The sequence below is a fragment of the Mchenga conophoros genome, linkage group LG5 (assembly GCF_057382185.1).
Source record: "Mchenga conophoros isolate Kocher_MC1m ecotype Shallow Benthic linkage group LG5, M_conophoros_male_GT1.1, whole genome shotgun sequence".
Taxonomy (NCBI): Eukaryota; Metazoa; Chordata; class Actinopteri; order Cichliformes; family Cichlidae; genus Mchenga; species Mchenga conophoros.
The window spans coordinates 23,779,630-23,807,387 of NC_140530.1; the positions used below are offsets into that span (position 1 = coordinate 23,779,630).

Genomic DNA, 27,758 nt, shown 5'->3' on the forward strand with positions numbered 1-27,758 from the left:
ATCATTAACAGCAGGAACGGTGTTACCTTTTATTCCTGTTAAAATTAGACAGAGACATCTACACTGTGCAGAGAGAGGTGGTAAATTTTCCTACACATCTGATCACAAGTGTTACAACTCAGCCAGTACTTATAATTTAAAGTGCTGCTCTGACCCCAGCCCAGTTCCATCTCCTACAGTCACAGTTCACAGATCTGCAGGCTTGTACAGGAGCGTCCACATGGACAACCAGTATGTGGTATCGCAGCAGCCTCTAGTGGCCACAGGCACTTCCTGTTAGTAGTGAGAAATGTCACGTCTACCCAATTTGCTCCAAAGGAACCAGTACACTTACTATATCTGTGAGGTTACACTACAGCCCAACAGGAAGTCCAACAAATGAAACTGTGTTGCTTGCTTTAGCTGTTTACCCCCCACCCAGCCCCTTTTTTTTCATTATTAATTTAGCATTATGGTGATCTAGCGCTTTGACTATAAGGTGTTAAATGATCTAAAAAAAAAAAAAAAAGGTTGTCTTGTATTTTACTTAATCAGACTGACTGACTGAATCATGCAATATAAAATGATATGTATATTCATACAGATGTTGATGAAACCAGCTATTGTAAGGCCTTGCTTCCTCAATTAACATACATAATACATACACACACAATACATAATTTCCTGAGGGATTAATAACGTATTCTGATTCTGATTAAGTCTACTTTTACTGAAAAAGTTTTCACTCGGCTCTCATTTGAACTTGTTTCTACATTATTCTGTTAAAAATAAAATCTTAATAAACTGAATAATTTAACAAAATAAATTAACCAACACGTGCTTGTGCTTTTGGAAACACTAAATCCCATTTCCCCCCATGTACCTCCCTCATTTTGAAATGACGTATATTATTTAAATTCTAAAATACTGCCCTATTAGATTTAGAATAACTGCAATAGAGATATGGCAACAAGGAAGCAACAGCTCAGTTACTTAAAATTAAAAATACATAAAAACAGAGGACGCATTGACACCCTTCTGCCTGCATTTCCACTGCTTTTATTGAGTTCCTCTCTGCTATTCATGGTTGCACAGATGGTACCAGCCTACAGGCCCATTATGCTCACAGATTAATCTAGGCAAGGTACTTAATTGGCATGGTTTCATGTTAGGCTGCAGTGTGGACAGGACTTGGACCACTGCTCGCAAGAGAGGCGAGCAAGGGAGCCTTGCTCTGGTCGTCCACAAAAAAAAGAAAAAGAAAGAAAGAAAACCAAAACACCCCCCTCCTTCCTCGCAGGCTGACTTGAGAATTATATTTGCCCCATCGCTGTGTGTGTGTGCACGGGTCTGAGAGGCTGCCTCTCCCAACTCCACTACACCGCGATTCGAGTCACTGAAAAGGCTTTCGACGCAAGCCCTCCATCCACCATTTTCAACAGATTGACAGCAGGTAGAGCACAAAAATCACAAGTTCCCGGTGAAATAAAGCAGGTAAGTGCGCGTATGAGTATCCTAAACCCAACAAACACCTTACGACAGGAAATATTGAGGGAGAAAAACCGCTCCAACCACCTTACTCCCGGCCAGCATCGGGAAGAATAAGGAGAGCGGACGGTTTGCCTACAAGGGTAACAATAAACTGCATCTTTCAGGCACTTTAGTGTAAGGCTTCCAGTCAGTTTTGTTTGCTTGGATCAACTTTTCTTTTCTTTGACGATCTGAGAGAAAACGCTTTAAAATGCGCTCTACGCACACACCCCAATTTAAAATCTCTTGCTGTTTGTAGCTTGAACTTCAGCTAGGGGGGATTTAAACATGTCTGATCACAACTCCAGGAACGCCGGTGGTAGTAAAAGAAAAAATATATAATCAATCTACACCGACTGGCCAATAAAAAGTTAAGCATTTTAGCCTTTATTTTAAAGGGGCATCAATAGCTCAAGCTCGAGTGCCTCAAGTGGAGACAGTGAGGTTTATTGTCTCAGATATGCCATTTATCTGCCACTGCCTCATCATTTTGTCACGTTACAGTCGTTAAGGTCAAAATATCTGCTAGTGAACCGCTCGGGTTTTATATCTCTTTATTGCATTGAGTGTAATAATGCGTATGCCTGGTCCACAGAGCCACACATGGGTCAGCTGCTTATTGCTGTCCCTAACAAATGGCTTTTCTGCCAGTTGGGATACAAAGCGAGAGACTTAAAGCTCAGTATGTGCCTGTTATGGAAATAGTTGCAGGATTAATTTGCTAAGCTGAAAGTTAATTCCGCGATTAGTTAATAGACAGGAAAAAAACACCTCTAAAGCCAACAAGCAAAAGATTATTTTGGCTTTTTTCCCTCAATATCTTTTACTTTTTATGAGTGTAATTTGAAAAGTTTCTGTTAACTTGCACAGCGTATGCATGATTGTGACAGTTTCTGCCCACTGATACTAAAGGCGTTAAAGAGCTGCTGCCTGCAAGGCTCTAAGTGAACTAAGATGATGCTTACTAAATGAACGGAAGTGCACCAGATTGTGCTGAAGAAGAAACTTGGAGGGGTGGAAATAACAAATGGCACTGATGATTAAACCTGAGAGCTACATTATTAAACTGAAAAGGAATAATATTACACACATACAAGTAAACAATCTCTGATTTTTGCCTCTTCATGGGTGTTTTTTCTTTCTTTTTTTGCCTCAGTTGCACACTGACTGAGGTCTGTAGAAAATGGTTGTTTCATATGCATAATATACTGCTGTATTGTGATACCACTGAGAATTATTCTTTAAAATTCCTGTAAATCAGCCTTACTGAATCTGAAGCATAAACCTTTTAGCTGCTTATGCATCTGGGGAATATAAATGGCTGCATAATTATTCAGAGCCACAAGAGGCTTCTGTAACAGAAGCTGACAAGGAAATATCTCCAAAATGCTGTCTACCTGTGGTCAGATTTACATGCTGCAACTTCCATTTCAGAAAAAATAACAGCCGTTTCTTTTTAAGAACAGGAAATGGATCACTATAGATAATTAGACATAAGTTTTGCTTTCATTTGCTATTGGATCTCAGTTTTATGCACAGACAAGTAAAAACGCAGCAGAATATAACTGCAGATGTTTTAATGAGCCAGGTGCTTTTGACAATCAACGAGTGCTGCTTCATGTCACTTATTGCAGGCCATGGCTATTACTGGAGGTACAGTGGAGTCTTTGAATGAAATTCCAGCTCATGTGTGGAAAGATTTGCCTGACTATCTGAATCTGGGGCCTTCTGCTGTAAATCAGAGCCGCATTGGTGAGTAGCCGGTCTCATTTCATAACTGTAACAACTTCTTTTAGGACTGGCAACATGTTGAGTTTCATTTGAATCTCACGGCTATATAACCTTGAAACAGACTTCCAGCAACCAATGATTGTGGAAGCAAAGCAAGACCAGGCTGGGCCAGAAAGTGAAACTTGAAAATGATAACTGAATCAGAACTTAAACAAACATGAAGCGAGTCATCTGAGTCGAAGGCTTTGAGTGTTTTATTCTAACATGCCTCGTGCATGCTTACTCCTTCAAAGAGTCTGTTAGATGCATAAACATCTCGTGGTGCTAAACACCCGTGCTTTACAGCTAGACAGATACATTATATGGACATGCAAACATGCATTAAATCAAGAAGCGTGGGTTGTATTGATCTGTATTTGAAATCAAAGTGAGCAAATGCAATGAAATAATAATGAAGAAACTGATCAAAGAGTGGGGAAAAATCAAAGCAAGGACAAACCAGGATATGATACTGCTCACCTTGATCTCCTATCTGACACAAAATCCACCGGGTTGAAATATAGTTGCATAATTATTGGATCTCCTGCTTCTGCTAACTGATTTATTCTGTGCACAAAGTTAGAATTTAAACATCTAAATCAGTCCTAAAATGACCCCCCCCCCCCACCCCCAAAACAAAATGACTTCACTGAGGTTTATTACATGGCGTATCATGCCTATCCTTACGATTATCAACACAGACTGTTAAGGTTTACCAAAATATATCAGTTGTGGCTCTATTTTATAAGTGTGCTCACATATTTCCATGCATTATTAATAAATGCATTAATATATAACTCTCAGATGTGGCATGAGTAAGGTGTCTTTGCTTTTTATTTCTTTATTTTTATTATTTTCAGGTGTTTGGGCGACACGAGTCATCCCTAAAGGCAAGAAGCTTGGTCCGTTTGTTGGAGAGAAGAAGAAAAGGTCCCAGGTGACCAGCAATGTTTACATGTGGGAGGTATGTTGCAGCCCTCCCCTCGCTCCTTTTCCCTAAAAATGCGCATAGCCACCTTTTTCTGTGATACTTGCTAATAACGAGCCCAGCTGCATTCTTTATCAAGCAGCAGTAGTTCAAAAGAGTTTAGGAAGTCCTCTGTGTGCCGTGAGCAAGTTAACATAAACATTTGGAGTTTTCCAAGGCACAGAATTAAAAAACTCTTCACTGCATCTCTGTTTCTGATTTAGATTTATTTATTTATTTGCTTTTTAAAACGTCACCTTCCCGCTTGTGTTCTGTAGGTTTATTTCCCAACACGGGGCTGGATGTGTATCGATGCCACAGACCCCATGAAGGGGAACTGGCTGCGATACGTTAACTGGGCCCGCTCCAGTGAAGAGCAGAATCTTTTCCCACTGGAAATCAACAGAGCCATTCACTACAAAGTATTAAGGGTAGGTCAAACACATTCCCGTGTCAGCACGTTGCATGTGTGACTATGAATGTACTGCTGATTAAGATCCTCAGGGTTGGATGGTTTTTCTTAGATGATCTTGAGACACCCGGGAACATTGTTTTTGGCCCTCTTGCTCTCTGCAGAGTTGATGTAACCTGTCACTTAACAGCTGTTGTTAATCATCAACCACAAATATAAGCAAAGGTGTAATTGATTTGCCTCTCTTTGATTAATGACTTTCTGCTGGAGTGTAGCGGCTCACTATGGTGTCTCTCGAGCCGTCTGGATGTTTCTCTGGAGGATTAGAATTAACAGTAAACCCTCCCCCCCCAAACCCTAAACTTAAACTCAGTGTATTTATTTGTTACAGCAACATGAATATATATATGTATGTGTGTGTGTATATGTATGTATGTGTGTGTGTATATGTATGTATGTGTGTGTGTATATGTATGTATGTGTGTGTGTATATGTATGTATGTATGTATGTATATATATGTATGTATGTATGTATGTATATATGTATGTATGTATATGTGTATGTATATATGTATATGTATATGTGTATATATATATATGTATGTATATATATGTGTATGTATATGTGTATGTGTATATATATGTGTATGTATATATGTATATGTATGTATATATATATATGTATGTGTGTATGTGTATTTTATTATTACTGATGAATAAGTAATGACAGTCTAATGTAGCACGCACTCACTGGACAGTTCAGTAGGTACACCTCATTAGCTGCACATCCATGATGTGAATCTCCCATATCAACACATTCATTGCCCAGGTGCTTTACTGGATTGAGATCTGGTGACTGTGGAGGCTATTTAAGTACAGTGAACTCAATGTAATGTTTAAAAAAAACAAAAACAGTCTGAGATGATATGAGCTTTGTAATAAGGGGATCAACCACCAGCAACCATGCCACCTTGGATCACATTTCTTTCCCATTCTTATATTCGATATGAATAATGTCTATATGTCTAATGGGCTTTATTAAAAAGTACTACCTCAGTGAGTAGTATTGGATTGTACAGGTGTACATTTACCATTCAAAGCAAAAGCATTATATTGGTTACCAAACAAAGGGCTCAAATGACGGTAACACCTGTAATTATCCTCTAAGGTACCCCTTCGAACTATTACAAAAAACTGAATTTGAAAGTTTAGATGTAGTGTGATTTATAAAGCCTTTATAAACCTCATAAAGTGGTAATTAACTGCGTTAATTTTGAAATGACAAAGGTTATATGTTGCATGCTTGTTCCTATTGAGATTATTCTTAAAACACTGTGAAATACCCTAAGCCTTTAGACAGATTAGATGCACAGTAGCCCAAATATCCCCGTTGCCTCTCAGCAAGCCGGTCTGTGATTGGTAGGCGACCTCATCTCTCATTGTTGCAGCCTATCGGGCCGGGAGAGGAGCTGCTGGTGTGGTACACTGTGGAAGACAACCCTGAGATAACAGCTGCACTAGAGGAAGAAAGGGCCAGCAGTCTGAGCAGGAAAAATTCAGCCAGAGCGAGGCGAGGTGAGGCCTTTTACTTCATAACCATGATGACATTTAAGAGCTTTGTTTCTCCCTTGTGGCAGATACGCAAATTAGCCGGGGATTGTTTTGCTGTGGAGCCCAGCCGAAGTTGTAAGTGGCGAGCTAGCGAGCTACAAATGAAGGAAGGCTAGTGGAAGCTAACGTTAACGGTCGCGATGTGCGGGGCTTTTCTTTACTTTCGTATCAGACTTTACGTTCGCCCATAGCGGCTGATTTGGCTCTAAACGCCGACCAAGTGGCTATACACGGTCCGTGAGATGACTTGTTTAGCTTTCAAGCGAGACTCCGAGCAACTTTTTTTAGCAGCTTTTCCTCATCTGGGTCCTGACGTTGTCGAGGATGTGACCTTCCTTGAGTTCCTAAAGCGTGAAAGCCATCCATCGGCGAGCCTCTCGTCTTGATGATGGCCTATAGCAGGTTAGCTAACTAGCCAGCTTCCTTATCCAAGCAGAGGCTGATCGAGGGGCCCATCTAAGGAAAGGGTAAGAAGCTGAAATATCGCGGTTGTATTTTTGCATGTAGTGTTTGAAATCGGGCGATACATCGCTGGGGTCCAGAATAACCAGTTCATCGAGTTGTCATACTTGGTGTTCTGTGCTAGCAGTAAGCTAAAGGGCTAGGTGTGATCGCACGGACATCTCGGTGTGCAGGAAAAGAAGGGAAACTGTGTGTGTAGGGTAATTTTATTATTAAAAACTCATCGCTGGCGGTGAATACACAGGCATCCACTATGTAAAAGGTCGAGGCAGTGTTATATTCCGGGTTGGCAAACAGAAACTTTCCGTGACACAACATCAAAACAAAACCAAAGAGTAGCAGCACACAAAACTGCTTCTGTGCCTTCTCCCCCTTCTCTCCTCACTTACTTTGAAATAAATAACGTATAAAAACGTGAAAGTAAGCACTAGTACCATCAGCGCAGCTGATAAATTCCAAGAAACGGTAACCTTGGCTGTTGTGTTGTGTGCCACATTTCCATTTACCAGCATGAACTTTGAACATGTTATTTCCATAAAAGACAGCAAGCTCTCACCTTGTCATGAGATGTCATCAATACATGACTACAAAAAAGAATGCAAAATGATTAAAAATATGCTGTGTGCAATGTCAAAAATTGGTCAGTGCGCACTGTTTTGCTTTATATTCTGCTGTAAATGTATAATATTACAAGAGTACAGTGCAGTATAATGGAGTACATCTGCCCACATTTGATATATAGTCTTATAAATGACTTGACTTGCTATTAACATGCAATTAATAGCTACATTCAGCAGACAGAAACACAAATCCTTCATTATAACATCAGAAAAAATTAAATCTGAGGATTGGGAGCTATACAACTCTACAGGCAGTATGCTGTGACCCCTAATGCCAGTGTACTGTGAAGTGAACCTCAGTAAATTAACTATCCTGCCTTTGGATTAGCAATGATCCATATTCCCTAACCTGCGTGTGGTGTACTTGTAGAGTGACTGCTGGATTAAAAAAAATGGTTTACACAAATGTACACAAAGATAAATTGTACAAAAGTGGGCAGTGGTGCAGCTGCTGTGGATTTGGCAGAATGGCTCTGGCCCTGCTGGTCAGATGCCTGACCTGCAGCATGTGTTTCTCTGCTATGAACTGGGCTTTGAAGGCCAGGTCAGATGGCCTTTTGACTCATTTCAGTGACAAGGAGGTGCAGGGGAGACTCCTGAGTCAAACTAGACATCGGCATTCAAAATATGTCCTATTGGGCTTAGTGTGAGCCTCAATCATTAGGTAATTGTCACATTTAAATGACTGATGCATATGAGCTCATAATTGGAATACAATTTAAGTGTAATCTGCATGCTTATCATGCCTGTAAATTATAGTGTGTACAAACTGAAAGATTTGCTGTACAGAACTGAGCAATCGCTGAGGAAATATTTGAGCTGACTTTGGTGTAGAACTTAAAGTCAGTTAAAGTAATCTGGCAGCAATAAAAAATATCAAGAGGAAAGGATATTACAAGATACTAAGATAACTTTTCTTGACTAAAGTGTGTGATCAGTGATTGAGCTTTATACAAAGTGATGTGTGTGTGTTTGTACTTGCAGCCAGAAGAAAGCTGCTGGAGAAAGCCAGACAGGCTGGTTTGGGTGGATTCAAGAAAACGAGTGGAACCAAACCTACTGTCAAGGAGATGTGGGATGGGGAAGGAGGTAAGTTTCCTTATTGTGAAGTAGTTGATTTAAACAATTTTATTTTATTTATTTTATTAACTGCTACCTGTGTGTTGCAACTACTTAAAACATTTGATTAATTTTGATATGTTTTGCAGGAGTGAAGGGGACGGAGAAGGATGGGACGCCGTTATCCGTGCAGGAAATCAAGACGGCGCATTCACTGGGAAGCACTGACCATAAAGATGTACAGGACATGTCAACAGCATTAACAGACAGAGGAGACTTGGAGGAGGATGAAGAGGAGGATGAAGTAGAAGAAGAAGGAGAGGAGGAAGAGGAGGAGGATGGTGATGATGTGGAAGACTCAGAAGCTGCTCTGCATTTAACTGTCACTGATTCCATGTTAAACAAACTAGCATGCCCCGAAGAAAGCCACGGGGATGCACAGGTAAAGTCGGAGTCTTCCTCCCTAGCTGGACGAGAGCCAGAGGTTGATCCCGATCTTGACCCTGATGGTGACCTTGAGGGTGATCCACAAGGAGAGCCCTATCCCTGTCAGCACTGTGAGCGCCACTTTGCCACCAGACAGGGCCTGGAGCGTCACATACACATTCACGCTATGAGCAACCAGCAAGCACAACTTTTCAAGTGCCGCTACTGCAATAAATCCTTTGGCTCACAGGTGGGACGGCGGCGGCACGAGAGACGGCATGAGAGCGGCTCTAAGAAAAGGCCCGGCTATCTGGCTGGACCTGCCAGTCCTGTGGTGCAGACAGATTCAAGTCCTGACTGCACCAGCCCAACTACTCACTATATAGCCACAGGATCCCAGTTTACAGGAGGACAGCTGCACAACTCTGATATGCAGAGAAAGGAGTTGGGGCCTCAAGTTGACCGTCCCTTTATGTTGGATGAAAACGGGGAGTCAAAAGAACTCCACCCCTGCAAGTACTGCAATAAAGCCTTTGGCACACACACTAACATGCGCAGACACCAACGCAGAATACATGAACGACACTTGTTACCAAAAGGAGTTCGAAGGAAAGCTATGCTGCAGCAAGAGGCAGCGCGGCAGCCTGACGGGTCCCCCAGCATGAGCCCTCCTACCGTCTACGTTCCCAGTGCAGACACGGAAGACGAGGCAGACAGGGACGATTACGCGGTTGACATATCCAAAAACATCTCTGAGAATTTGAGCTTCTACATTGATGGCAAGATCGTGTCCACGAGCGCAGTGAGTACTTGTGAAGTGATAGAAGTGGACTCGAGATCTGCAGCTCTGTTTGGTCTGGACACCGTCATCCTCAACCCAACTCAGATCAGTCAAGCGCTGAAGGTGGAGACTAGAACAACTAACACAAAGCAAACCTCCAACACTGGACAGCCAGCAGCTAAAAGGAGAACATCTACACCCCCCCTTATTCCCAGCCTTAAAGTGGAGACGGAAACTTCAGCATCATCTTCATCATCGTCTTCCACATCTTCCTCATCCAACTTGTTAGTGGGAGGTCTGTTTCAACAGGCCACTGATTCATCGGCTTTTCAGCGAGAGAAAAACGTTTACCTCTCGCCGAAACTCAAACAGCTTCTTCAGGCGCAAGACATCCAGAAATCAACCGTAACTCTGATAACAGACAGCCATAAGCTAGCCTCGCAGCTGTCCGTCATGCCGCTGCAAGGGTCTTCAGGGAAGTTTAAAAGAAGAACGGCTTCTCCTCCGTCGTCGTCTCCGCAGCTCAGCCCTGCAAGTAAAAATGAGAGCGGTAAAGTTGAAGTGGCAAGCTTATACACTCTTAAGGTACCGAAGCTGGAAAGCCAGACCGCATCACCTTCTGAGAGCCTGATGGACAAAGATGACAGGGAAACTCTGAGCCCTTCTGGAAATGCCACCCATAACCAACCTTCCTCTAGTAGCGGAGGAAATTCCTGTAATCAGCAGCCCTTGGATTTGTCAAACTCTGTCAGCAAGAAGAGTGAGAATTTGAACAAAGTGCTCGGGGATTCGGCTCTTGATTTAAGCTTCCATCGGAAGACCACAGGTGAGCCCGAATCAAAGGGGAATGCAGCACCACAGCCACTAACCAAAAAGAGAAAGCCTAACACCAGCATGCTTGCAAAGGTGCTAATGAACGAGTATGCTGGTCTAAATTTGCCGGGAGATGAGGGTCCCTCGACTCTGGCAAACATAAATTCTTTCCCTTCTCACTCTCCTAATGTTGGATCCGATTCAGCCAACCCCTCTCCGCCATCTTTGACCCCCATGACCATGACTCCCTCTTCACCCGGGACTTCTAGTGTCACATCCCCGACGCCACCTCCGCCTGTACTACCCACCATACCCTCTCCGCCAGCCATGCCTAGTTCTCCTCTCTCTCAGCCTTCGGACTCATCCTTGCTGAGGCCTCTGCCTGTGCTCTCACCAAAAATGTCTCCGAGATCAATTGAAGAGAAATCCCACTTGGAGGAGGAGAGCTTCTCAGCTGAGGAAAACAAAGATGAGGAGGAGAAGCACATCTCTGAGCTGCTGGATTCCCCAGACACTTCACTTAAAGGTCCCTCAAATGGCTCAAGTACACCGAGCCCTCCAGAGGCAGAATCAGTCGATATGCCCACTACAGAGGATGATGTATCGCAGACTGGAACTTCCAACAGTCTGCCTAATGGTAATCAGAACCATGACACTGTCTCTGAAACTGAGAAACCGGACTTTGCTGCTATCTCGTCCCAACCAGAATCCTCATCCTCTTTAAAAGCTCCCTCTGACTCACATGATTCATCCTCATCACAAGCTTCGCAGTCTCCCCATCCGATTACAATAAAAGAAGAACCTGAGCACTGTATAGATGAGTTATTGGGTACTAGTCATGCCTCTCCGTGTGGCTTTGACTCTTCTCCTCAGCCTGCTGCTGCTCTCCCTGCTGCCCCTGAACCGACTGATAAAACTGCTGAGCCCGAGGAAATTGACATGACGTACTGCAAGACTTTTGTATGTAATGTGTGTGAAAAGCCGTTTGGCTCCATCAAAGAGCTCAGCGGACATATCGTAGAGCACGCCGCAGACTGGCCGTTCAAGTGCGAGTTTTGCGTCCAGCTGTTTGGTGACGCTCCAGCCCTGCTTGCTCATCGGACGACACTACATGGAGTGGGCCAGATCTTTGTGTGCTCTATTTGTTCCAAAGAGTTTGCCTTTCTCTGTAACCTCCAGCAGCATCAGAAGGATCTGCATCCAAATGAAGCATGCTCACATACTACTGTAGAGAGTGGGAAACTTAGGCCACAGAATTATACCGATCCTTCCAGAGCCAAAGAGGAAAGCAGTCCCTCAACACCAGCTCTTGAGATGGCTGATGAAAATGCGCCACCCAGCGACTCTCATTTACTAAAAGAAGAGCCAGATGTTAATGGAAATCATACAGAGGAGGGGGCAGAGGACCCCAATGAGGAGCTGTACACTACAATAAAGATCATGGCATCAGAAGGAGGGAAGCCTAAAGGTCCTGATGTCCGCCTTGGCATTAATCAGCACTACCCCAGTTATAAACCACCCCCATTTCCTTATCATAGCCGTTCCCATGCTGGCTCTGTGGCCTCGGCTACAAACTTCACCACCCACAACATACCACAGACTTTTAGCACTGCCATTCGCTGCACCAAGTGTGGCAACAGCTTTGACAACATGCCCGAACTGCACCAACACATACTGGTCTGTGCCAGCGCCAGTGATAAAAAGCGTTACACTCCCAAGAAAAACCCCATCCCTCTCAAGCAAATAGTGAAGAGTCCAAACGGAGTGGCGTCCCCCACAGCAGCCGCTGCAGGCCAGAGTGCTTTCCGTAGAATGGGTCAGCCAAAGAGACTAAACTTTAATCAAGACACTGGCAAAACAAAAATGAGTGCCCTGAGCAAGAAGAAACACGAGCTGGTGCAGAAGGCAATTTCGCAGAAAAATAAAACCGCCACGAATGCAAAGAAGGCTGCCATCAAAGTGGAAGAAGAGCACACCTCTAATGTCTGCCCCCACTGCAGTCGTGTGTTTACTTATACCGCGAGTCTGACTAAGCACATGGCAGTCAGCTGCCCCATGAAGCCTGTCGTTGTTAAAAAGGGCAAAAGAGGTCTCGCGGAGGTGAAAAAAGAGCCAGGGTCTGTGGCAGATAAAAACACGAGTCTGAGGAAAAAAGCATCTGACGGTGAAGCACACGCAGACACTGAATCTAAACCTTTGGGAAAGACCAGGGCTCGTAGCTCCGGTGGTGCAGACCCCGAACGTCTCCAGGCAAGAAAAGGGAAAACCCCTGCCGCAGTGGGCCGACCAAAGAGGCCCGCCTCCTTCCCAGCTCTGGTTCCTGCAAGCAAAAGAACTAAAAAGGGCCAAGTTCAGTATTTACCTCCCACCCCTTCAGCCGTGGACACTCCTAGCGAGGCTTCACAACGGCCAGCCATGAGAATGCAGCGTATGGGCAAAGAGGCAGCACCCAAGAGATTAACGGAGGCCAAGTCATCATCATCATCACCGCCATCAACAACTCAGCAGCAGCAGCAGCAACAACAAGTGAAGAAGGAGGAGCGGTTCTCTCTTCGAACACGGGAGAGAGTTGGTGGTCCCGTCACCAGGAGCTTACAGATGGCCAGCACAGCTCCTGCTGCTGAGCCGAAGACCGATGAACCACCAATTCAAGAGCCAAAAGACACTCAGGTGAGTTATCTGTTGGCTTACTGCAGTCACACTGATTATCATACTGATGTCATATTTATTTGTCAAGTTTTTGAAGCAATTCAAATAACTGACCAATCATTGTGCTGCTTCTGTTTGTTTGCTCCCCCCTAAAGGAGGTGGCGACGAAGTGAGCCATGTGACATTATTGAGCTCCCTCTGTTCACCTATCAGGTAGCACTCTGGAGTCATCTTGTAACCAAGGACGCCCTTTGTGACGTTTTGCTCAGTTGATTTTGGTTTTTTTCCTACTCGAAACATGTCAAGTCTGCTTATCTCAACTGCCTTGCTGGATTTAAGGAGGGAACTCTTTATCTTCCATCCATCTTATGAACTGAACTGAGCCTCGATTTCTAGCCAGCCTTGCAAAAACAACAACAACAAAAAAAAAAACCACAAAAAAAGGAAACTGTAAATGACAGTGAATTAATATATTCAATGTGTGTCCTTACTTGACCCAAAACAGTAAGATTAGGGCTCCGTTATTTTTGGAAAGCTGACATATTGCAAATGGCAATCATGTATCAGTTAGTGTTAGGGAAACTTGTTTATTATTATTATTTTTTCCCCCCTTTTAGGTCTTTTTTAAAAAAATTTTTATTTGTTTGTTTGTTTTATTTGGATGTCTCCAGAGTCTCTTAATGCATGAGCTGTATAGAGTTAAAAACTAGATTAAACCCGTGCCTCTCCTTGTGGGCACCTACTTCAGTTTATACATGATTTGCAAAGTATGTACGTTCGAATTTCCTTTTTTTGTAGTCTTTATATTGTAGAATATATCTTATTTGTTTGGGAAACAAAAATGAAAGAGGGCAGTACAGTTTACTGCAACAATTGGTCCTCAGGAACACTGTATATGCGTGTGGTAAGTATGTATATGGTTACAGTTGGATGACAGCTCTTCCTTAGGTTTAAATCTCATGCCAAGTGTCATGTTTTGTTTTTTTAACTTGCTTTCTTTTTTGTTCATCTGGTGTTAGCAGGTGATTCCCGTTGTAAAAATGTGATGGGACTGATGTCTCCTCTTTAAAAAATAAATAAATAATGAAAATAATTTTGATATCACGCATTAAGCCCAGTGTTCTTACAGCACTTTAAAACAAACTGCCAAAATTTCAAGCTGGATCAGAAAGCCTATTTATAAGAAACATGCGCGTCATGGAATGTATTCAGGTCTGCTGATAATTTGCCCCAACGGGCAGAAAATTATTCTTCCAATCTCAGATATTTACCTTTTTTTTAATTTTTTTAAAGCCTTTTTGCAAAGACATCTGCAAACTATTTGTTATCTTTAAGAAGTTTGATAATTCCCTAAATGCCAAAATGCATGATACACTTCTTTTTTTGTAAGCGAACATATATAAAGTCGCTTCATGTGTTCTTTCTCACGCGAAAGCCACAGAAGTGCAGCCGAAGTTTTTTTTTTTTTTTTTGAGGACTGTGCCATTTCTGTTTCAGTGAATTCATGTGTACTTCATGAAAACCTCATCCAGGCCCTGCAAGTGAAAACTTTTTGTTTCTGCAGTGTTCGACCCACCTTTCCCACTCGCATCCAGTTATCCGACGGCAAACACGCAGGCAGTGCTTAAACGCTCGTAGCATGTTCTGGGAAAATAAATTGAACAATATGATTAAAAGCTAATTTATATTTCCATGAGAAATCTTCATGCTTTGCCTTTCAGTCTCATGAATTATGTATTTAAGGATGAACAAAGACAAAAATCCCAAATGACCTCATGTAAAACGTTGCTGTAATTGACATAATTAAAATACGTTTTTCAATTTGTGTAAAGCTTTATTTGTTCTTTTGCTTGTGGGACTCTCAGTTATACGCAGATTTTTGAGATTTGGGCATAGAGGACTGGGAATTTTTTGTTGTTGTTATTGGCAGCACTGGGCTTGATTTAAAATATGTACTTGTGCATTATCATGGTATCGTACTGATATAAAAAATCAATTGGTGAATGTAGACAGAAAGGATTGATTAACTGGTCTGACTCCTTTTATATACTGAGACCTTTTTCTTTCTTTTTTTTTCAAACATAATAGATGTCCCTGCCATTGGAGCTGTAATAAAGTCTTTCACATTACATTTACTGATTACCTTCTCCACTTAGAGTTTGGCAGGGACTTCACCCAATTATGAAAAATGAATTTTAGTTTTCATTGTATTTGACTTTGATAGAAGGTAAGAAATCTTGCATAAATCATGTGAAGTCGCCGCCTTTGCTTCACGGGTTGGCAGACTACGACTGGGACAGGGGACCCGGGGACCCCGTCAGCTGGTTCCTGCAAGATTTGTATCTATTTTGGGAGCAGTTTGCTAGTCAGGTGGCTGATATGTGAGTCGTGCATTACCTTAAACTCTTGCCTCTGTGTTGTGGGTCAGAATAGAAATGGGAAGCAAATTGTGTAATAGATATATGAGTCAAAGCCCCATTGGACACAGTACGCATCAGATATGGCTGTTTTGTTTATGGACTTTGAAAATAATTAGTTTAGAACTTAATCCTATAAAATATAAAGTGTAGTGTAATTTAAGTCAGTTTTGACTGTCCTCCATCCAGGTGTGCATTAATATATTCTGAATAGTCACTGATAAGTAACAGTCATAAATCCTTACAGGGCTCATGCACGGGCAGTGAAACAAAACTAGTGTGCACACGAACTATGATGAATAATTCAGTGTTGTGCATATTTGTGATATTTCTGTCACTCGCACACCGCTGCTTCTTATTTAAGAATAGTGTCTGTTACATGGCAATAATTATCGCAATAAGTAAACACAAATATTTAATCAGCCAATCACAGGGCAGCAACTCAGTGCATTTAGGCACACAGACGTGGTCAAGACGACCTGCTGAAGTTCAAACTGAGCATGAGAACGGAGCTGAAGTTGATTTAAGTGGCTTTGAGTGTGCTGTGGTTGTTGGTGTCAGATGAGCTGGTGTGAGTATTTCAGAAACTGCTGGGATTTTTTCCCACACAACCATCTCTGGGGTTTACAGAGAGTGATCCAACAAAGAGGAGATGTCAAGTGAGCTGCAGTTTTTTGGGTGAAAATTACTTGTTTATGTCAAAGGTTGAAGGAGAATGGCCAGACTGCTTCAAGCTGTGAAGATGACAGTGGTAACTCACAAAACCACTTGTTACAGCCAATGTATGCAGAAAAACATCTCTGAAATCAAAGCTTCTCAGAACCTCTCGGGATGGATCTGTAGCTATGAATATCTTTCAAGGTCTCATCTGGCTTGTGTGCATCTGATGAGCTCAGTTTTTGACAGACCTCATCCGTCTCACTTATGTAGCCCAGTACCTAAAAACCTAACGAACTATCAATGCCGGCCAACTGAGAGTGCGCTCCAAATCTTCACCAGAGCACTGTGGCGTGGACCAGATCCTCACAGAAGACATCCTGATGGATGAGATTATAAATGAAATGTAATCTGTTTGTTAGATTTGATCCACAGGCTGCATCCCTTTATTCAGAGGGATGTGGAGACGTGTTTATTTGCCCCAGTGCCATGATGGTATACTTTATGGCTGGATGTAGTTTATGTGAGTGTGTGTGTGGAGGGGTGGGCACTTGGAGGAGCGCCGCACCATACTCATGCTGTCAGGGTGAAATATCGCTGCACTCTCTCTTGATTGCTGTGTACGGTGCTTCAGCCCTATTCATAAAAATGCAATTCCATGCAGTACTGTGCCTGACTTGACAAAATAAACTACGACATTCCAGAGAGGCAGATTTAAGATGTTAAAGAGTGGAGCGATTACCCATCTCAACCTCTCAATTACACCATGCATACAATTCAGGACAAGCATGTAATTTCAAATAAATAAAGAAATGGCATCAGCATCAAATAAAATACAATATTTCAGTTCACATCGTGATAAATATTGTTGTCAGTGAAAACTACAATCTGGAGTTGTGAGGAGATGTTTTTGTGTGGAGACGCCGATGGAGAGCAACAGAGTCAAGTTATGAAAAGTTAGCCCTCTTCCAGCTGATCAAAAGACAGACTTTTTTTTTTTGTAGCTATGAGATAAGCAAGTGTAAGATTTGCTTAAATATACAAGTCTTTGTGCTCTGCAGTCTTAGCTGAGTGTCATGACATGCTACGATTCAGCTGTCAGTGCAGTGGTAGGAATGTTGTTATTGTTGCGCTGGGAAGAGTTTGAAATTTTGACCTAATGGTGGGAGAGTCGGAGATTCCCCCTGAGGGAGGCATAAACGTCTGTGCAAATATTTCAGCCTGGACCAGCGTGGCGGATGGATCGAACAACATGCTGACGCGAGCAAACCGCAGAACCACTAGCACGGCTGAAAATGTCAAAGAGATAAGACTGAAAGTATGAAAAGATGCAAACTTCCATTGCACGTACACACACACACACACACACAGAGGGCAATAACTTTGCCAAAGCGATTCCTGTAAGGCAAACATTAATGCTAAAAATAAACATCTGTGGCTCAGAGCGTGGACAGATCGATATTCTGATCATTTCAATGTTCATGTAAACTGGTAATTATTTTCATTAATGATATCTTAAAGCTAATGAGTTTTAATAAATTAAATAGCTTTAAAGTAATAAGATCAAGCTTCACTAATGCGAGATGTTTACTTCTTTATCTACCACAACATATAGTTGAACATTAAAAATCTGGATTAGACTGGATTAAAATAAAATATACACTTATTTGTCCCCAGGAGAAAGAAAATTGCCAGTAACAGGATACATAGTGGAAGGGAATGACAGCTGCTCATACACAATGATTTACAGCCTCCTAAAAAACCTCACTATGCCTCTATTTCCTGTTCAAAGAGAATAGCATTAAAGCTGATGAAGGTGGAGAGGAGATGTATTCTGCAGGGCATTAGTCTCTCTGACTTGAAAGTGAAGGCGTGCCTGGCGTATTCTCACTGTTTATGAAATGCCAGGCTTCACTTTGACCTCAGCATTTTGCAGATTTTTAGTTGGGTTTGCACGCGCCCACATGCTGTTTGCAGCTACCTAACCCTTTTCCAAGCTACAAACTTACTATCACTTGCTTACAGGCTTTCAGTGCAGGACATTTTCTTCTTCTTCTACTTTTTTTTTACTTGCAGAAGCACCTGCTTAAACCGGCCCACTGCAGTCTACTGAGGTTCCTGTCATTTCCTTTCAAAACAGGAGGATGTGATGTGAGGATGTGAGTGCTGTGGTCAGGTCCCCGGTGAGCTCTCCTTGCAGAGCAATGGCGTGAGACATGGCTCCATGACAATGCTGCTTCCTGGCAAAGTTGATTTTTTTTCCCTGTACCTGGGAGGAAATTGACTGCTTAACACCGGTTTACAGGCTGCAGAGAGGTTAGACATTGCAAAAATGGCCTGAGTGCGATAATGTGCTGGAACCACTGTGCTGGTCTCGTCTGTGGTGGAGGTCTCCATGCCAACCGCTGCACACTGGGTACAATACAACTGTGCCTCCAAGGTCTGGGAGGGTATTTTAAGATCTCGTAACATATGCTCATTTTGTTCCTGTGGTGTTGTTAATATTTATTACGACACCTTCATTTAGCCCTTTGCTGCGGCGTGAAGATTTCAGACAGCCTCATTTTTCACTTCTCCACCAGAGCTGCTGCACTACACATCGAGGCAAGTGTAAGTTTACAGGAGTTACATTTTCGGTAGAGTAGGAGCTGATTTTTATTTTATACTCAGCAGTTTTCTCCAATTCCTTTTCAAGATGAAGCCTCTGGAAACTGTACCAGCCCTACTTTTCGCTTTTTATACAACCTCTCCACTTTCTCATCCTCCTTTTTTTTTTCTTTCTTCTCCCTCAGCACCGGGGGAAGATGAAGCACTCGAGTTTGCTAGAATCTGTTTCCCAGCAGCGGCCCGAGCTTTAAGATGGATCGAGGGGATTTGCATGGGGCGGGGTGGAGAGTTAGTAAGACATGTGAGAGAGAACAGGAGAAATGTTACTGCTGAGGCGCAGCAAATGAGGGCTGTAGAGAAGAGAGGAGAGGAGGGGTAGGAGGAGTGAAAAGGGGGCACACTCACGCAGATCAGAAAACAACGGTCCTGTCCTATGCCCAGAGGACAGATGCTGCCATCTACTTAAGCTGAGAGTGAGAGGGGAAGAGGGAGGATTGACTTTTACCTGATGTAGAAGCTGCACTCACCCCTCACCACCCCTCTCTTCTATCCAGCCTGTCTGGAGCCGCAGAGGACTGTCAGCCCGTACAGACGAAGCACAAGATCAGAGTGCTGGCAGAGCAAGTGTGCCTACAGCTCTGCGTTACCTGCTTTACCACCCTGAAATCGCTCTCTCGCCCCACATGCACACATTCACAGAACTTTCTCTCGTGCGCGAAGACTTACATGCTGACAAGCAGGCTGGCAGGCAGGCAGGCACACACACACATACACTCCCCCCCTCCCATTATTATCTGTGCGGCGAGCAGTTCTGCTCATTTTGGTGCGAGCAGCGAGGGGCTGCATTTTGCTCCTCAGCAGCAGCAGCAGCAGCAGCAGCAACAACACAGGACGGGTCCAGAGAAGAGCAGTCACCACCAGAGATCAGTCAGCAGCTGCTCCAACTGAAGGCAAGCCCTTGTCTCTTGTTCTCCTCATTCATTTTCCTTCTTTTTTCCATCTGAATGTGACGCAGTGATGCTGACCTTCCCTTTCCCCATTCTCTCCCCCCACTCTCTTTCTCCTCAGCAGCGTGTGTCAGTGGGACAGCCATGGAGGACACCCTCACCTGCAGCCATGCCACTTTCTCCCAGGTGTTTGGACGCCAGGGACAGCTCATGCAAGCCAGTGAGTTTCACTCTCTCCATATCCCGCCCCCCCCCCCCCCCCAAAAAAAAAATCTTTAATCACATGCATGCCTTACATCCACCCTCAGCAATTCCACACAATCGCATCCTGAGTCTTACTGCTGTTTTAATTCATCTGAGCCTTGGAGGCGCATCAATGAGATTGCATTATCACGGCTTAAATCATGCACAAAGCAGAGAGTTTTCAAAGAGATGACAGGAAAACAAAACTGGGTTATCTTTTCACACGTTACGGTGATGTTAAAGGAAAGAAGCAATCTTATATTTTTCCTTTTTTTTCATCCTTGACAAACTGTATGACTGTCATTGTGGTGCTGCCCAAGTTTCTGAGCAGCAGGATTAACTTGTGCAGCACTTGTGTTATAAGGAGGTGGCTTCAAAAGCTTTTTGGACAGCATGCGGGATTAACCCGGGACTGTGGCTCAGCTGTGTTGGGAGTTACACTTTGCTAAAAGAGCGCTTTAGAGGTACTTGAACACAAAGAGAAACTGGAAACTGACAGCTTTCTTTACAGACCAGGTGTGCTGGTTAATATTTCTGTATGTTTTTAGTAATTTCTGCAGTCTTAAGTAGCAGATCTGAATGCATACTTTGCAGCACAGTGTTATTCACAGTATGATTGAAACTGAATTTGTCAGGGTGAGACACTATTTGAGGAGCTCTCATAGTTCAGACTGATAGCTAAATTATTAAAAAGGGAATCTATCAAGATTTTCAGGGGTGCAGACACACCGAACACAACCTTGGAGCGCTGCTTATAAAGCATGCTCAAGTAATATCTTATTATGCAACGAACATGGTCAGAATACATATTTCCCCCAAGAGGAAAAATAGAACAGAGATCGACTTGTCTCCACAATCAAAGTGTCAGCTGCATCCTCCCATAACTGGCCTGGTATTTCTCCTCATGGAGTCATGCAGCGAGAACTTAGTCAACGCCTTTGATGCCTTCGCTCGGCCTTAAATGCATAGCGATTCTTCACACGGTGTTATGAAGGATAATGAGGAGAGCCCGGGCGGATTTCAAAACAGATGTGCCTTTATACTACGTATCGGGTTTGTCACATCAATTTTAAATGCCTTTGTTTCTCGTCATTACCACCTGCAGAGAGGGGCGTCTGATTAGAGTTTCAAAGCAAGTGTTATTAACACGAGCGCAGCTAAGACAGCACTTAGTGGAGCTAATAATGGAAAGACATCAGTCATTTCCCTGTGCTGTAAAATTCATGCTTCTTGACACGTGTTACTTAGCAAGGCTGTGTTGCAGGAGTTCATCTGCTGGGATTTTTGAATCATGGAGTTATTTGGGAAGATAGATATGCAGATGTGGTGCAGTGAATTGTAGTTGTCTTTACACGAGAGCACTCTTTTATAAATAATGCAATTTGTTTGAATGCATCCACGGGCTTGCGTTGATAAGAGCATATTACTGGTGAAGGGGTTGCAGGGTTTTGATTAATATTTTGCTTCAGACAGGCAGGAGGCTGAAAGCATCTTCACTAAATGAGTGTCTTTAAGAACTGCTGAGCTGCTGGTCGTCTCTCTGGTTTCAGGTTTTTATGGCAAGCAGAGAATGCACTGGATTAGTGTGCAAACAGTGTGCACAAAACGCCGGATAAGTCCAACATATAATGACAGCTACATGTGTATGCAGATGCAAATGTATGCAGAATACAAATGCTTCATAGCCCTGAATCAGTAGATTATCTGGAGGGCATCTCAGTATAAAAGGATGTAAACAAGGAGAGGGTGTGTCAGTGCTTATCACATTGGATCATGGATGGCAGCAAGGCAAGGCAAGCCTTCACAATAAAATTCAGTATTTCCTTTCATCATCAGCATACACAGTGGAAAAATTGAATGATAAATAGCAGATTATATTGTGTTGTAGCACATGGCGGTGGATCTCAGCCTTTTTATCATGTAGAAAGTCAATTTATTAGCATGTAATCTGCCAAAGCCTTCGCATACACTGGCTGGCATGCAAAGATTTAAAAAGATGAAATGTTTTTGATGTACTTTTTTCTCAAATATTACTTCACTATTAACAATTTACTAGTGACTCGTGAATTACTAATCATTCAAGACCTCTCCATGAATAGTTACTTTTGTCTGCTTATTAACAAAGGTCCGCCACAGCAGGTAGCACCACCTGTTTGTTTTGGCAGATTATTATTTTTCTTATGTTCGATGCCCTTCCTGATGCAACCCCAAAGGGATTTGTGTCACCTCCCGGGATTTAACGGAGATCTGTGACTTGCTAGTTAAATGTGTAAACCACTTCACTATGAATATATAAAGAAAGACGAGAAATTCAGATTTTTAACACTATCACACAATGTGGAAACACTGATCGATGGGATATTTCATCATTTGGAGGGATAGTGTTAAGTTTTTGAGCATCTTAAAACTTTGAATCATTAAGATTCGTAAGGCAGGTCAAGATTTGGCATTAGATACTTTCAGATAAGAGCTCATAAACACTCTGTAAACCTGAAAAGCCCAGAAACGCTCAGCAACCTTTCCATATAAAAATGCAGCTTCTCGGCGGCCACTGGCTATAAAGGCTATAAAAAAGATATCAAAGTGCCTCCAGCCTGCAATTTCCACTGCCTGAAATGCCATTAATGCATGTGAAAGTCACAATGTGGATTTGAAAGAACAAGAAGACTTCACGTCTGCTGGGCAGAAAATAGAAGCCACCCGTGAGTGTGAAGCAGCTGTACGAAGGTTTAGCTGACGCAGCAACGTCGTTGTATCATTCCACTGTGCAGGGTTGATGCACAAACATCAGAGAGGGAAATGCTACCTACATCCTCATCACGGAAATCAAATGCGGAAATCTGTAAAGCAAAATTATTTGGAAGCAACTTTTGTGGACAATTTTAATTAAAACTGTGGCGACGATCACCAAAGGTTTGCTCAGAGAGAAAAGATGAAGATGCCGATTAATAATTATGGGGTTGGAAACAATTAGAAGCACATTGCAGTGACATAGCAACACATTTTCCTGATAAATATCATGCAGTTTCATAAATATTACAAAAGATGGATGTAGTCACTTTGACGTCAGGCATTTTGAAGCTTCAGGTTTTGTGATGTCAGAGGTCACCTTATACACACGAAATGGTGGAGTGCAAAGTTGTCAGCATTTATAACAAGCTTCCCTAGGTTTTCCCTTTGCTGCAAGCAGACTTTTAACAGCTCTCACACATCCCTACTTGAACATCGCTAAAAATTTGTGGTTACATCTCAACATGTTACACAGGGTGTTCTCATCATGTACTATTTTTCTTAAATGAAGGCACAAATATTTGAAGAAAGGACGATCTTTAACATCTGCTATACAGGCTATATTTGCTTCTTTTCACCTCAAAAATCAGCTAATCTCTCATAGCGTGAGCCATATTCTCTTTCTAGTTGATGTTATTTTAATACTGTGACCTGAACAGACGCCACACACACCCAGAAATATCTTCTTTCTTCTTCTTTCTTTGTTTCCTGTCTCAGTTTCACTCAGCTCATTTTGTTTGACCATGAGAAGTCTCACGAGTTTGGTATGATGTGTTTCCACTATCCAGTTCTACTTGATTGGGCTTCAATGAATGGGTTAACTGTCAGTGTGGGTATAATTACAGATTAGATTAGAGACTAATCTAACAGTTATGCAAATCACAGTTGCAGGCTGTTGTCTTGTGTTGTAATGAGCTGGATTTGGTTAAATGCATAGTGATTTTTTTCATAGAAAAAAAAGATAAAATGACATCCAGTGAGAAAACACTTTTTGGATGACGAACAAGAGCTGTTAGTATACAAGTACAGCAGGATTGTAAAATTAGGTGTTTTATAATTTGCGTCATTATGAGATAAAAGTCTCTCCTCCTCTGCAGATCAGCAGAAGTGTGAAGTGCAGACAACATGTAAAACTGCAGCAAGTCTGTCCTTTTGTTCCAACAGCATTTTTTCCACTTGTGCTTCTAGGTAGAGCGTTAACTTTTCCCTGAATAAATGACAAGTGAAGCCTCTGTTTCTCAGAGCTGCATGCATTATTCACTACATTCTTAACCTATTTGTGTTGCCTTTTCACTCTCCTTTCCCTCCCCCCCATTTTTGCTTTTACAACATTGCTTCCAAAGTTGTGGACACGGTGGGGAATTAAAAAGCTAACGCAGCAATCGGCGAATTGTTTAAACCCCATTTTTGCCTGAAAATGGCACATTAAACCTTTGACATCGAAGCTTATTTGATTATTTTATAAAAACTACTGGTGGATTCTGAATCGATCGAATTAGCAACAAGACATTTAAAAATGACAGGAGCAGGTTTACCACCGTGTTGCATCATTTCTTCTTGTAGTAACACTCGCCATTAAATGCCTTTGCATCTGGGAACTGGAGAAATCAGTCGGCCTAGTTTGGAAAGTGAAACAGATTTTCATTCTTGGGTGATATAAGATTTTGGTAAATTAACAATTCAGAGCATCTCAGAAATTCAATTCTGGTCATGGGGATGTTACGTTTCAGTAGAAATATTTCATCACTCATCCAAGTGACTTTCTCAGTCTCCCCTTGGATGAGTGATGCAATGTTTTTCCAACTGAAATGTTACATCCCCATGACCAGAATCAACTCACTGGGATGTCCCTACCTGCATGACTGAACATGCATCAAGACTATTCAGGGCCACCTTTGTTGTATTTTTTATATTCTATCTGAATATATATCTATCTGATACAGATATATCCAGATATTTTCAGTGGGTGATCAGAGGTGGACTGTTTTACTACACACCCATGGTATTACACACACACACACACACACACACACACACACACACACACACACACACACACACACACACACACACACACAAATGTATATGTGAGGTATATATATATACACCCAGCACGCCCCTGCGGGCGGTTTATCCTTCAAGCTCGGGTCCTCTACCAGAGGCCTGGGAGCTTGAGGGTCCTGCGCAGTATCTTAGCTGTTCCCAGGACTGCGCTCTTCTGGACAGAGATCTCCGATGTTGTTCCCGGGATCTGCTGGAGCCACTCGCCTATCTTGGGAGTCACCGCACCTAGTGCTCCGATTACCACGGGGACCACCGTTACCTTCACCCTCCACATCCTCTCGAGCTCTTCTCTGAGCCCTTGGTATTTCTCCAGCTTCTCGTGTTCCTTCTTCCTGATATTGCTGTCATTCGGAACCGCTACATCGATCACTACGGCCGTCTTCTTCTGTTTGTCTACCACCACTATGTCCGGTTGGTTAGCTACCACCATTTTTGTCCGTCTGTATCTGGAAGTCTCTACAGACGGATATATATATATATATATATATATATATATATATATATATATATATATATATATATATATATATATATATATATATATATATATATATATATATATATATATATATATATATATATATATCTGCTTCTACTGACTGCTGGCTTGCACTCACGAGCTCATTGGATTCCATCATGATACTGTGCTACAAGTCCAGTCGTGAAATTTTCCTCACTGCTAAATATTCCGCAGTCAGCTGTTATATTGATATTATAAAAAGTGGAAGCGATTGGGAATAACACCCATTCAGACATAAAGTGGTAGGACACAGAGCAGGGTGAGCAGATGCTAAGATGCTCAGTGCCAGAGTTGCAAATTTTCTGTAGTCAGCCACTACAGGCCACTACAGGCCTCAAGAACAGTGCATAGAGAGCTTCAGGGAAGGGGTTTCCAGTTTGACCAGTCTGGGTTTGGCAGTTTCTAGGAGGTCCGTACTTGCTTGACTGCATTTCACCAAATGTTTGGTGGAGGGCAATTATGGTGTGGGGTTGTTTTTCAGGAGTTGGCGTCAGCCGATTAGTTCCAGTGACAGGAACGCTTAATGTTTGTGCTTCCAAGACATTTTGGACAATTTCATGATCCCAACTTTGAGGGAAAGGTTTTGGGATGGTATCTTCTTGTTCCAACATGACTGCGCACCAGTGCGCAAAGCAAGATCCATAAAGACATGGATGAGTGAGTTTGAGGTGGAAGAAGAGTCCTCACCCTCAACCCGACAGAGCCAGGCCTTCTCGTCCAACATCAGTGTCTGATCACAAATGTGCTTCTGGAAGAACATAAAAACATCATATATCATATTCCTATAGATTAGGAATGGGATGTCACTCAATTTCAACTACGTGTGACAGCAGAAAATACTTTTGGCAATATCGTGTATGTGGTGCCAGCTTATATATTCTTGAGCATTACTGGGGCCTTCATAGATATGCAAGTTATCCATACCATGCAAACCAGTACACTGGATGGTTCTTTCCTCTTTAGACTGGAGGATTGTGTCTTCCATACAGTACTGTTTTTCCACTTCACCTCAGTCCCAAAGAATGTAACAGGTTTTCTGGAAGTTTTCTGCGTAATGCATTTGCAGATAAAGCAGTGAACTTTTAATAATTATGAAATGTGTTCCTGAGCTCATGCAGTGATTTCTGCTTTGCAATCTTGTCGATTTTTAATGAAGTGCTGCCTCAGGGATCGACGATCACGACTATTCAATATTTGTTGTTGGCCTTGCTCACCGAAGGATTTTCCAAATGTTTTAATAAAATTATGAACTGCAGAAGCTGAAATCTCCAAATTCATTGCAATTTTATATTTAGAAAAAGACCCTCTGAAAATGTCTTACTATTTGCCAACTATGTGTGAGTTTATGCCACTTGGTGTTTTTTAAGCACTACACAACTTTTCCAGTCTTTTGCTGCCCTTCTTCCAACTTTTTTGTCAATATTTCCTGCATGAAATGGGAACACATTTTTCAAAAAACAATAAAACCTTTCATTTTCAACATTTTCAACATTTGTTATGTTCTCTTCACTTTTTTTTAAAATTAAATATGAATAAATTACAGAGCAACTCAACTTTTCTGGAAATAATTCTTGTCCTACTTTTTTCCTTCAAATTGCTTGTGGCAATGAAAAAGCCTCATGAGTGCTATTGCTACGTTTGCATAAATCCCCACAAGCTCAGGCTCTGCTCCTTGCCAGAATGTTGTGTCCTGACACAATGAAGTGGTTTCAGTCACCTTTCTGCTCCACTGGACCAAAGTGATGTGAGGACGGCCACAGTGCAAGGTTGCCTGCAGTGTCGTCCACAGAGTAGGTCCACAGATGTCAAGAGCTGAATATCTTCATCCTTCCTATTGTGGAGATTTATCCCCCTATCTTTGCTAAGAGAGGTCAGGGGACCTCCTCTAAACGCCAGATTTGTTCATCATTGACCATACATCACAAACAACTAACAGTAAATCCGATAAGATAAATACAAAATTGCCTTATTTTTCATTTTCCTGATGAATTAAACACCCTAAACAATGCAAACAATGTAATCACTGCTGCTAAATTTGTGTGATACATCCTACACACTTGTTAATATACTCTTACTTACTCTATTGATCCTACTTAACTCCCTGGATATCCCCAGCAGCACTGAAAATCACTTCCTCAGAGTCATTACAAGCCTAATTTAGATCTGCCTACCTATTTTTATCCCTATATTGGATTTAAGTAGCTCAGCAGAGCCAAGACCAGTGGACGTGTCTTAATCTCTTGGTCAGTATATCTGCTATCACAGTGAGCCTCAGGCCAGAGCAGCTGGATCATTCCAGATCAACCACTCTTGCTAATTCATTAAAGGTTAATTATTAGTTGATGGGATTCACTCATTTTTACAAACCAGGTTTGAAATATGTAGTCCAGTGTTGTGAACTGCACTGTTGTGCATAATTTAGCTGCACAATGCT

The 27,758-nt window shown here is 42.3% G+C and overlaps 2 protein-coding genes across 4 annotated transcripts in view; both read left to right on the plus strand.

Moving 5' to 3' along the window:
* The first annotated feature begins 1,375 nt into the window (after positions 1 to 1,375).
* Positions 1,376 to 14,900, plus strand: prdm2b (PR domain containing 2, with ZNF domain b). Of its 2 annotated transcripts, XM_085274374.1 has the most exons (8): positions 1,376 to 1,473; positions 3,144 to 3,261; positions 4,140 to 4,243; positions 4,525 to 4,677; positions 6,107 to 6,233; positions 8,336 to 8,440; positions 8,560 to 13,100; positions 13,235 to 14,900. In XM_085274374.1, exons 2-8 carry the CDS (start codon positions 3,147 to 3,149, stop codon positions 13,250 to 13,252), a joined length of 5,163 nt encoding a protein of 1,720 aa, XP_085130500.1. In that variant the 5' UTR covers positions 1,376 to 1,473; positions 3,144 to 3,146; the 3' UTR covers positions 13,253 to 14,900. The 2 variants fall into 2 exon arrangements, with proteins under 2 accessions (XP_085130500.1, XP_085130501.1); XM_085274375.1 differs by lacking the exons at positions 1,376 to 1,473; positions 3,144 to 3,261; positions 4,140 to 4,243; positions 4,525 to 4,677; positions 6,107 to 6,233 and adding an exon at positions 6,400 to 6,736.
* Positions 14,901 to 19,832: 4,932 nt separating this feature from the next.
* Positions 19,833 to 27,758, plus strand: part of kaznb (kazrin, periplakin interacting protein b) — a 133,113-nt gene continuing 125,187 nt past the window's right edge. For both annotated transcript variants that reach the window (XM_085274377.1, XM_085274378.1), the window contains exon 1: positions 19,833 to 19,927. In XM_085274377.1, coding sequence (XP_085130503.1) covers positions 19,852 to 19,927 — 76 coding nt within the window. In that variant the 5' untranslated portion in view covers positions 19,833 to 19,851. The remainder of the gene's footprint in view (positions 19,928 to 27,758) is intronic.